Source organism: Oncorhynchus keta, unplaced genomic scaffold (genome assembly GCF_023373465.1).
Source record: "Oncorhynchus keta strain PuntledgeMale-10-30-2019 unplaced genomic scaffold, Oket_V2 Un_contig_5557_pilon_pilon, whole genome shotgun sequence".
Taxonomy (NCBI): domain Eukaryota; kingdom Metazoa; phylum Chordata; class Actinopteri; order Salmoniformes; family Salmonidae; genus Oncorhynchus; species Oncorhynchus keta.
In genome coordinates, this window is record NW_026288367.1 from 156,263 (window position 1) to 167,951 (window position 11,689).

Genomic DNA, 11,689 nt, shown 5'->3' on the forward strand with positions numbered 1-11,689 from the left:
GATTCACATTACCAGGGCTCAGAGGTTTTCCTGGTTAGGGCACCTGGTAAGGAGAAACTCATGGCACACTACAGTTTTGCATGGTATGTATCTACTTCACCAGTGATTCAGAACTTTCAAGTGCCAAACAATCCAGTCAGAGAAAATGTATGCATGCAACTCACATGAAAGAATTGATCAACTGATTAAGAAACGTTATTTATTTTGGTTGTCATACGTTTTTTTAAATCAATGTACAAATCACAAGGATTAAAATTCGCATACAAAATGGCACAACTGAATTCATCACAACATCGTCTCCTTTCTATCAATCATCAAAGGAGGGAACAAGAAAATCAAGATCAGAACAGTTTCCACTCAATAGGCTCTTACATTACATCATTACTCAAACTGAGTTGTGTGCTTCTCAGAGACATGCCAAAAAGAGCATGCAGCTCAAATTATGTTTGAAATCTGACAGTGTTTCTTCCTTCTTTCTTCAGGAATCGGTATTGCAAGGTGGTGGTTGGTAGTGGTTGTGGTGGTGTTATTGCCACTCCATACATCTAAATGACATTCCTGCTCAGTTCAACCATCGCTGATTATCTCGTCACAGTACCAGGCTTATCCAGCCCGTTGAACCCCTCATTGTTTTGGGTGAATCAATGGTAACTTTAGCCTGTGGCGGCTATAGCAAAGTAATGAAGAGCTGCAGTCACTCCTAGTCCAAGGTAAGAGAAAGATTAAACAATTTGTCTTTAAAGGATAGAAAACCAGGATATGTATTTCCACTTCAAACTCTCAACTTTGCATCAGTGTTCTTTTCATTCAAAAGTATTGTCACTCTACATCCTCCTACTTGCATTCATCCTACTTTCTCCATTCAGCCATATTCAACCACCTCCAATATCAGAATTTCATCACAGGAAGCTGTCCTTGATGGCGCCAGGTTTCTCCAGTGCACTTTTCCGGCGAGCGGCAGCTTCCAGGATCTTCTTGCGGGGCCCCAGTTGGATGCGGATGCCCTTGAGGTCGTCGTCGGAACAGAGCATCAGCGCCTCCAGGTCCAGCTGTTCGCGGGTGAAGGCTGGGGAGAAGTCTGGCAGGGAGATGGATGAGAGGAAGGCATCCAGTGGGGAGGTCTCCTCATCCTGGTCGTCATCCAGGCCGATCTCCTCCTGGTTCCAGGGCAGGTCGTCGTCCTCCTCGTCCTCAACAAAGCCTGTGTCCTCCCCTTCTGTGTCGAACCCCTCCCTGCGGATGAGGAAGCCCAGGTTTTCATTGTTCCCACTGGGGAAGTCGTCGGACTCTATCCCCATCTCCATGGAGAAGTTCTTCCTGAAGACCATGTTCCCCAGGCCGGGCCGTTTGAAGATGGACTCCTTGGCTCCTGGGCCATCTCCTCCTTCGTCATCGTCATTAACGTCATCATCCGTGAATCTTCCCATCCCTCCGTCCTCTTCCTCATCAATCTCGTCCTGCTCGGAGAAAACGCCCATGAACTCAGGCTTCCCAGAGAGGGTGCCGTTCTCCTGCTTGACGAAGATGACGTTCCCGTCTCTTCCCACCTTCTCCGTCGTTCCTTTATCCTTTTTCCCGAATATCCTCTGGAGGGTCCCCTTCGACCGGGCCGTAAGCGAGCCTGAGGTATCGGAGGCGATCAGCTTGGAAAACTGCTCGTTCACACTGTTGATGGTGCCCATCTTGGAGAACGACGGAGATGACGTGCTGGCCTCTGACACTGACCCTTGGTACATCTTATCCATCTTGCTCTTGTGCCTTTTTTTGACCCTCTCACACAGCTTCACCCGCATTTCAGCCTCTTTGGTGGCCTCCTTCTTCAGCCTGGCCACTTTCTTGGCATTCTGGATGGTCTGCTGTGATGCGGCACTGTCCAGGAATCGCACGCAGTCCATGCGGTCGCCCGACGCTGCCACGTCCATAGCTGTGTGGAAGTCGTTGTCCTGGGAGAAGAGGTTGGCGCCAAAGTTGACCAGGAAGCTGAGGATGTGCATGTGACCGTTGGTGGCGGCGTGGTGCAGCGGCGTGTTGCCCCAGATGTCGCTCCTGTTGGGGTCCCCTCTGAAAGAACACAGAAACATCTGTCAGTCAATCAACAAACCAATTAATCAACCAACCAATCATACATTTCTATGACACAAGATTAGATCAAATATGTTTTATCTCTGTGATTTGTGTTCAGCTTTGGCTCATCATTGTAGGTGTGAAAGGTATGCAGTTGGACAAGTTTTGTTCTAAGTAAAAAAGTCACTCCAGATGAGTACATGGACAAGGCTGCACTGAAGGAAAGCCTTTGTTCAACTAGGAAAACTGACTTTGGTATGTTTGCTTTTAGATTATTCCACAGTTTTTCTGTGTGTATTTTTTTCTAAACACTGAAATGTCATTATTGACTCCCTGATTTGCAGTTATGGAATTCATCTTGATCATTTGTGTAATCATGGCTTTCTGGAATGATGGTGATGCTACCAGATTGTCTTTGTCCCTCTCCTCCACAGAGCAGTCTCAGGTACAGTAGGCCTACTCTACACCTTCACTGTGTGTGTGTGTGTTCATTTATTGACAGCTCCCAGTTTGAGGTTTCTTTCTATTTTTACTCTCGGATCTGAACGGGTCTCTAGGATCCGAACCGGCACGTGTCTGTTTGGGTCTGTTTTTCCACAGGCCTTTTTCAGAACTGGTCCGACTGTCCTGGGTTCCATTCGGAATGGGTATCTGTTTTTTTGTTTGATGAAACATTTCGGATCGGGTGGGAAAGCCACAGATCCAATGCTCAACTTTTTAGACCTGTGAAGACCTCTACCTCAAACCCGGTATCAATGCTGAGGATATGAGAGTGGAGTGGTTTTGACTGCCCCACCCAGGCTCTGCTGTTTAGCTTTACCAATACTGAAGAGACAACTAAGGATCAGATGGTCTCCTACAGGGGAAGTACAGTACTGTTTAAAGACTAACTGAAAAGATGCAACACCTTGAAACTGACCCGGGTACAAGGCAATGATGATGGGTTTTATCAAGTACTTTACTAAGACAAAGTCCAGGTATGATGATCTCCCCGTTGAAGTCTGTATTAAAGGTAAGGTTACATTTTCTGTCAAATGCAGTAACCTATACAGTCTACATTATAACATGTATTCATTTTCTCAAAACCTCACTTCAGTATTTTAAATCCTGTATACCTTTGTGTCTGTAGCTGTTGGCTCCCAGCCAGTGATCTCAGTTGAGGAGCTGAGAAGGGTAGTCATTGTTCCGAGGTGTAAATCTAAAGGCTGGTATCCAGGACAGTGAGGGAACTAAGGGAACCAAATTGTATGGTTGGTATTCAGAGATATAAAGGAACACTGAGGGATTCTATTCTGCTAAACTAAAGGTCACTCAACAGGAGACAAACAGAAAATGATTTGATATGCATTGTTCAACAGGGCCCGCTCAATGAAGTGAGGAAGACAGAATTTCACATTCCTTGTCAGCTGTTCCGGTGTGTTAAGTACATATGTGAAGATGAAAATCATGAAGGGATATTTTGGGGGTTTTCTCTAGTGTTTCTCTTGCTGGTTGCTGTCACATTTGTTGAAATGAACAGACCAAGACGCAGCGTGCATAGAGTTCCACATGTTTATTCAAATGAAACTCATCAACAGCAACCGAGCCATAACGACTGGCATGCTCACAGGCACTACACACAAACAAGATCCCAAACTAAGGTGGGGAAAAAGGCTGCCTAAGTATGAGCCCCAATCAGAGACAACGATAGACAGCTGCCTCTGATTGTGAACCATACCCGGCCAACAAAGAAATAGAAAAACTAGAATGCCCACCCAAATCACACCCCGACTTAACCAAATAGAGAAAGAAAAAGGCTCTCTAAGGTCAGGGCGGGACAGTTTCTTCTACTGTGGACTATCTGTGACCATCTGCCGTCTAAAATATAAAGGATCAAGTTAAACAGCAGTGGGATGACCTCAGGAAAATTAAAACCTCACCAAGGAACTACTTCTAGTAGAAGATGAATGCATTTTAGCTCATGGTGAGCAAAGGGGTCTCATTCAAGAGAGGGATCGCATCAATGAAGACCTCAACTGTCAGCTGAAAAACCTAACTGAGGAGCAGGATCAGATCAAAGAAGCTGATTGTACTCATTAATCAGTTGTGAACAGGAAGGGGTACAGATCTTGAAACCATTCAAAAACATTCAGTGAATGTGACTCTAGACCCTGATATGGCACATCACCGTCTCATTCTATCTGAGGATGGAAACAAGTGCAACATGGAAATATACATCAGACACTGCCAAGCAAGAGAGTTTTGATACTTTTCTCAGTGTCCTGAGAAGGGGGGGCTTTTCCTCTGGGAGATTTTACTATGAGGTGCAGGTTAAGGGGAAGACTGAATTGGATTTTGGAGTGGCCAGACAGCCCATCAACAGAAAGGGGATGAGAACACTGAGTCCTGAGGATGGATCCTGGATTTTGGAGTGGCCAGAGAGCCCATCAACAGAAAGGGAATGAGAACACTGAGTCCTGAGGATGGATCCTGGATTTTGTGGCTGAGGAATGGGAATGAGTACATGATTCTCGCTAATCTTCCTGTCTCGCTCTCCCTGAGAGAGAAGCCCCAGAAGGTGGGGGTATTTGTGTATTATTATTGAGTATGAGAAGGGTCAGGTCTTCATCTACAATGTGGAGGCCAGGACTCATATCTACTCTTTCACCGGCTCCACCGTCACTGAGAAACGATATCCTATCTCCAGACCCTGTGGTAAAAATGTCAGTATAAAATATAAGACCTCTGATCATCTCGCCTGTAGAAGATACTGACACTGACTGATTCTATAATGGATGTCACTGTCTGACCGTTTGAACAAAGCAAAAGGCAAATTAACTGTTTTGAGAGTGATAACTTTTGCTTTTCAGTTTGAGTGACCTGTAATTTGTTTATCATTATATATTTTGCATGGAGGTTTACAACTTCGGGAGAAATGTAAATCCAAACTGTATCAATCAATTAAATGTATTTATAAATCCCTTCTTACATCAGCTGATGTCACAAAGTGCTGTACAGAAACCCAGTCTAAAACCCCAAACATCAAGCAATGCAGATGTAGAAGCACAGTGGCTAGGAAAAACTCCCTAGAAAGGCCAGAACCTAGGAAGAAACCTAGAGAGGAACCAGGATATGAGGGGTGGCCAGTCCTCTTCTGGCTGTGCCGGGTGGAGATTATAACAGAACATGGCCAAGATGTTCAAATGTTCATAGATGACCAGCAGGGTCAAATAACAATAATCACAGTGGTTGTCGAGGGTGCAACAGGTCAGCACCTCAGGATTAAATGTCAGCTGGCTTTGTAACAGTGAATAACGTGTTTTCTGTATTTTTAAGGTATATTGCAGATATTGTGAAAAACCTTTATCTACACAGTGTGCAAAACATTATGAAGACCTTCCTAATCTTGAGTTGCACCCCATTTGCCCCTTAAAACAGCCTCAATTCACCGCATGGACTCTACAAGGTGTCAAAATCGTTCCACATGGATGCTGGCCCATGTTGACTCCAATTCTTCCCACAGATGTGTCTAGTTGGCTGGATGTCCTTTTGGTGGTGGACCATTCTTGATACACACGGGAAACTATTGAGCGTGAAAAACCCAGCAGCATTGTAGTTCTTGCCACACATAAATTGGTGCACCTGTAAAAGAATAACTTTACGTCCGTCCCCTCGCCCATACCCGGGCGCGAACCAGGGACCCTCTGCACACATCGACAACAGTCACCCTCGAAGCATCGTTACCCATCGCTCCACAAAAGCCGCGGCCCTTGCAGAGCAAGGGGAACTACTACTTCAAGGTCTCAGAGCAAGTGACGTAACCGATTGAAACGCTATTTAGCGCGCACCGCTAACTAAGCTAGCCGTTTCACATCCGTTACACACCTAGAACCTACTATCATACCCTGTTGAAAGGCATTTAAATATTTTGTCTTGCCCATTCACCCTCTGAATGGCAAACATACACAATCCATGTCTCAATTGTCTCAAGGTATAACCATTCTTCTTCAACCTGTCTCCCCCTTCAGCTACACTGATTGAAGTGGATTTAAAAGGTGACATCAATAAGGCATCATAGCTTTCACCTGCATTCACCTGGTCAGTCTATGTCATGGAAATAGCAGGTGCTCCTAATGTTTTGTACACTCAGTATCTATGGACATGTATACATATTAACACATACAGTGGGGAGAACAAGTATTTGATACACTCCCGATTTTGCAGGTTTTCCTACTTAAAAAGCATGTAGAGGTCTGTAATTTGTACACTGTAATCATATGTACACTTCAACTATGAGAGACGGAATCTAAAACAAAAATCCAGAAAATCACATTGTATGATTTTTAAGTAATTAAATTGCATTTTATATCATGACATAAGTATTTGATACATCAGAAATCAGAATTTTTTATTTAAAAAAAAATTGTACCCCCTTTTTCTCCCCAATTTCGTGGTATCCAATTGTTAGTAGTTACTATCTTGTCTCATCGCTCCAACGGGCTTGGGAGAGATGAAGATCGAAAGTCATGCGTCCTCCGAAACACAACCCAACCAAGCCGCACTACTTCTTAACACAGCGCGCATCCAACCCGGAAGCCAGCCGCACCAATGTGTCGGAGGAAACACTGTGCACCTGCCAACCTTGGTTAGCGCGCACTGCGCCAGGCCCGCCACAGGAGTCGCTGGAGTGCGATGAGACAAGGATATCCCTACCGGCCAAACCCTCCCTAACCCGGACGACGCTAGGCCAATTGTGCGTCGCCCCACAGACCTCCCGGTCGCGGCTGGCTGCGACAGAGCCGACAGAGTCTCTGGTGGCACAGCTAGCGCTGCAGTGCAGTGCTCTAGACCACTGCGCTACCGGAGCAGAACTTAATATTTGGTACAGAAACCTTTGTTTGCAATTACAGAGATCATACATTTCCTGTAGTTCTTGACCAGGTTTGCACACACTGCAGCAGGGATTTTGGCCCACTCCTCCATACAGACCTTCTCCAGATCCTTCAGGTTTCGGGGCTGTCGCTGGGCAATACGGACTTTCAGCTCCCTCCAAAGATTTTCTATTGGGTTCAGGTCTGGAGACTGGCTAGGACCTTGAGATGCTTCTTACGGAGCCACTCCTTAGTTGCCCTGGCTGTGTGTTTCGGGTCGTTGTCATGCTGGAAGACCCAGCCACGACCCATCTCCAATGCTCTTACGGAGGGACGGAGGTTGTTGGCCAAGATCTCACGATACATGGCCCCATCCATCCTCCCCTCAATATGGTGCAGTTGTCCTGTCCCCTTTGCAGAAAAGCATCCCCAAAGAATGATGTTTCCACAGTGGTGGGCCCTCAGGGCCAGCAAGGCCTTCTCTGCTGGCCTAAACATCATCAGAATATATTTATTTTTAAATATATTTTCCCACAGATATGTATTAAATTATTCCCCAGAGTAAGAGTTACACTCTTCATTTCATAGCGTTCCTCTTGGTTGCACTGCTTCCAGCCCCAGGTTGAGGTTTGGAGGGCTGGTCTTTATGTTAGATCTTTTATCCAATCATATTCAGCCATCATGTGTTGCCAGGGGTCTAAAATCTGCCCTTAGGCCTTCAGAATCAACAGTGCGGGCGCTTGTAGCTTAAAGTGAATGGAAATTAAAATTGAGTGTTAACCAATCAGCTTTAGAGTTGGCTATTGTACGCCTGCTGGCAGGCTCCAGTGTTACACAGGAGCCAGCTAGCAGGCGTAGTGCGTGCACATCTTTTGATTGGATTACCAATATTGAGAGGCAGGTCCTATATGGGAAGGTCTCAGAACTAGGAAACTGAAATTGATCAATTAATTAATTTGCGTACTACTAAGCTGTTTTTTCAACCCACAATGGCGGAAGGAGAAGATATCGATTTGGTCGAGGATATGATTATAACGCCATTCTCAAGACAAACTTTTCAAGAAAAGTTAGACATTGTCAGGAGAGGTAGACGCCGACGCTACAAAGCCTGTCACAGGCAGGAAAGGGGTTTGTTCGCCACTTTCAACTATGGGTGCTATCAATGACTCACAGGCTCTGAGAAGCACTGCAAACTGTACTGCTTGGAATGCCTATTATTTGCAAGTGATCGATTTGGTGTTTGGAGCCACACTGGCTTTGCAAACCTGAGTTGTCTAACCAAGGCAGCAACGAGACACCAAAGTACGGCTGGGCACTTACAAGCAATGGTGCTTTTGAAAACTTTTGGGGACACCCGAGTGGATCTACAAGCGAGCAGGGCAACGAAGCTGCACAATGAAAAGGTATTGTACTCTTCCCCTACAATTCTCTGAATAAAAATGTCAATTTCAAGGTGACGCAACGCCTAGTTATACTGCGTTTCTGTCTACATGTATAGTGTCTAGAGCCATGACATCATAATGATGGTAATAAGAGGTGGATTAATTCGGGTGGGACTGTGTAGGACTTCACTGAAGGCCCAGGCCCCAGAACCATGGCACGCTACTGTGTTTCCACCTCCATGCTTCACGGTTGGGATGGTGTTCTTGGGGTTGTACTCATCCTTCTTCTTCCTCCAAACACGGCGAGGGGAGTTTAGACCAAAAAGCTCTATTTTTGTCTCATCAGACTACATGACCTTCTCCCATTCCTCCTCTGGATCATCCAGATGGTCATTGCCAAACTTCAGACGGGCCTGGACATTCGCTGGCTTGAGCAGGGGGACCTTGCGTGCGCTGCAGGATTTTAATCCATGATGGCGTAGTGTATTACTAATGGTTTTCTTTGAGACTGTGGTCCCAGCTCTCTTCGGGTCATTGACCAGGTCTTGCCGTGTAGTTCTGGGCTGATCCCTCACCTTCCTCATGATTACTGATGCCCCACAAGGTGAGATCTTGCATGGAGCCCCAGGTGATTGACCGTCATCTTGAACTTTTTCCATTTTTAATATTTGCGCCAATAGTTGTTGCCTTCTCACCAAGCTGCTTGCCTATTTTCCTGTAGCCCATCCCAGCCTTGTGCAGGTCTACAATTTTATCCCTGATGTCTTGGCCATTGTGGAGAGGTTGGAGTCTGTTTGATTGAGTGTGTGGACAGGTGTCTTTTATACAGGTAACGAGTTCAAACAGGTGCAGTTAACACAGGTAATGAGTGGAGAACAGGAGGGCTTCTTAAAGAAAAACTAACAGGTCTGTGAGAGCTGGAATTCTTACTGGTTGGTAGGTGATCAAATACTTATGTAATGCAATAAAATGCAAATTGATTACTTAAAAATCATACAATGTGATTTTCTGGATGTTTGTTTTAGATTCCGTCTCTCACAGTTCAAGTGTACCTACGATAAAAATTACAGACCTCTACATGCTTTGTAAGTAGGAAAACCTGCAAAATCGGCAGTGTATCAAATACTTGTTCTCCCCACTGTATGTCCATATCAATCTGAATCTAACAATACAATATAATGAACAACACTTGAAAACTAAATAATGAGTCATTAACTGATGTTGTATAATACCATTCCTATAATAAATGAATGAAAAAGGACTGCCACCAACGTTATCCTCATGAAGTACAAACCAACCCTTCCGTATGGGTTAATTGGTAAGCCATTAAGAATGAAAGTCCTTTGTGCCATCACGACCTCTATAAAACTCCCGATTGCAGTATCTTAGCAACAGGTGATCATTAAACTGAGTTTGTTGCAGTACATCCTACTGCTAACGCCCAACATGGAAATACGAAGCTATGATCACAAAGGTATGATTGACATCATTCCAATCATTTTATAAAAATACACTGAGTTCAATGTTATGAAAACTTCGTAATCCATTGTTTGTGTGATTAAATTAAATAATCAAGCAATTGGTCGGTTGTCATCTTGACAGAAATAAATAAAAGAGATGAAAATCAGGTCTGTTTTTTTCCTGCAGTATGAAAGCAGGGGAAAGCTGCTAGGGGAATGAAGGGCTCTATTGTTTGTCATTAATTACATGATTCCCCTTGGCTGATTACATATTTGGCTCTGCTTATGGGAAAATATGGTCTAAAAGGCTGTGGGGGGACAGTTTCAGAGTGGCATGCATGTCTAATGCACAAAAATAACATGGGTGAAATGTGACATGGACATACAGTACATTGTAGAATATAGTTAAAATCTCAGAGGCATTCAGTCACCATTTGAGGACGGTGGTTTAAGTTGATAGAGAAACCTGTGAGGTTGAAACCCATGTGACACAGCTAACTGCACCTCTCTCACCTATAAATCCTTAATGAGGGTAGTCTCTACCCTCGGTCCTTCTGTAGCTCAGTTGGTAGAGCATGGCGCTTGTAACGCCAGGGTAGTGGGTTCGATCCCCGGGACCACCCTTACATGACTGTAAGTCGCTTTGGATAAAAGCGTCCGCTAAATGGCATATATTAGTACGTTTATGGGCATCAGGAATGAGGTGATGGGCATTCCTTCTATCACTTGAATTAACAATAAAGTCCACCTTTGCTCTTCGTTCAAGTATTTGTTTTGGAAACGAGCAGCAGTGCTGGGAATAGGATCAGCATTAGGCCACTTCCGGACTTTTATCCTCCAACTGCATCCCTCCCAACAAAACATGTCATCAATATTAAAGGAGATAAAATATTACAGTATTCGTTGGACTGGTACTATAGGTTTTGTGACTATTTTGTAGGTTACTGGAGGATGCCTTTATTGTTGTGTTTTAGCAACTCATCAATGTAGATTTGAGATTGGAAATATCCGTTCTCATACCAGGAAGAATTCATCAAGGTAATGACAGTAATGGACAAGGACTAGGAAGAGGTCAAAAGGTAAACCATAACCTATTGCTTCTATCCCTCCTCCTCATGTCAGGCAGAGTTTCTGCTATTTTTTCATTGGATTAGAAGTTAATTAATCTAAACATACATAGGGTAAATTAAATTAAAAGAGGTCCAAATAAATTCTAATTCGAATAGTTTAGACTTAGTTAAATCAGTTAACTAATATGAGAAATATCATTTCTGAATTAGGTTTCAATTGATTGGAATTGATTGTGATTGTAAAAACGTCACAATAGGTATATATTGCTAATATGCCACTTAAAATATTTTGGGATTGTAGGTATGGGAAGGTAGGCTATGACTTCTGAATATCAATTGCACTCACCCTCGGCTACATATAAGTTGAAGGGCCTCGACGTGTCCATGAAAAGCAGACCATAGCGTAGGCGTCATCCCGTCCTCGTCCGGAGAATTCAGGTCTTTCCTGGTAGCCTCTTTCAAGAGGTCCAGGTAGCCATCGATCGCTGCTTTGTGGTACCTAGACATGTTTACTCTGTGTTTAGAACGCTACACTGTGAAATTAAATAAAAAGGCACGTCTTTTAGCAGAAGAAATCTGGCATTTTGTTCTTCCTTTTCCAGCGCGTTGGAGCGCCACAATTGCGCATCAGAGATGTGAGTGGTTTGGTCAGAGCGCTGGGCGTCATCATATCGGTGGAACTCACTGCCATAAAACAAAAGCAAAGTCCATTTGGGATTTGTCATGGTGTCACATTGAGGAAATGCAAGAATCTACAATTGATATGCGGAGAGAAGTTATTAGGCTACTGTAGGCCTAGGTCACATGTTGCTAAATGATGGAATGGCAATGACAGAGACAATATATAGTCAAAATATGTTAAA

General features: G+C 44.2%; 1 protein-coding gene across 1 annotated transcript; it reads right to left on the reverse strand.

The window, feature by feature from the left end:
* Positions 1-179: 179 nt before the first annotated feature.
* On the reverse strand, positions 180-11,617 carry anks4b (ankyrin repeat and sterile alpha motif domain containing 4B). Its single transcript, XM_052510301.1, has 2 exons — positions 11,173-11,617; positions 180-2,061 (listed from the first exon to the last, which is right to left on the reverse strand). The coding sequence occupies exons 1-2, from the start codon at positions 11,331-11,333 to the stop codon at positions 900-902; spliced, it is 1,323 nt and encodes a 440-aa protein (XP_052366261.1). The 5' UTR covers positions 11,334-11,617; the 3' UTR covers positions 180-899.
* Positions 11,618-11,689: the final 72 nt, after the last annotated feature.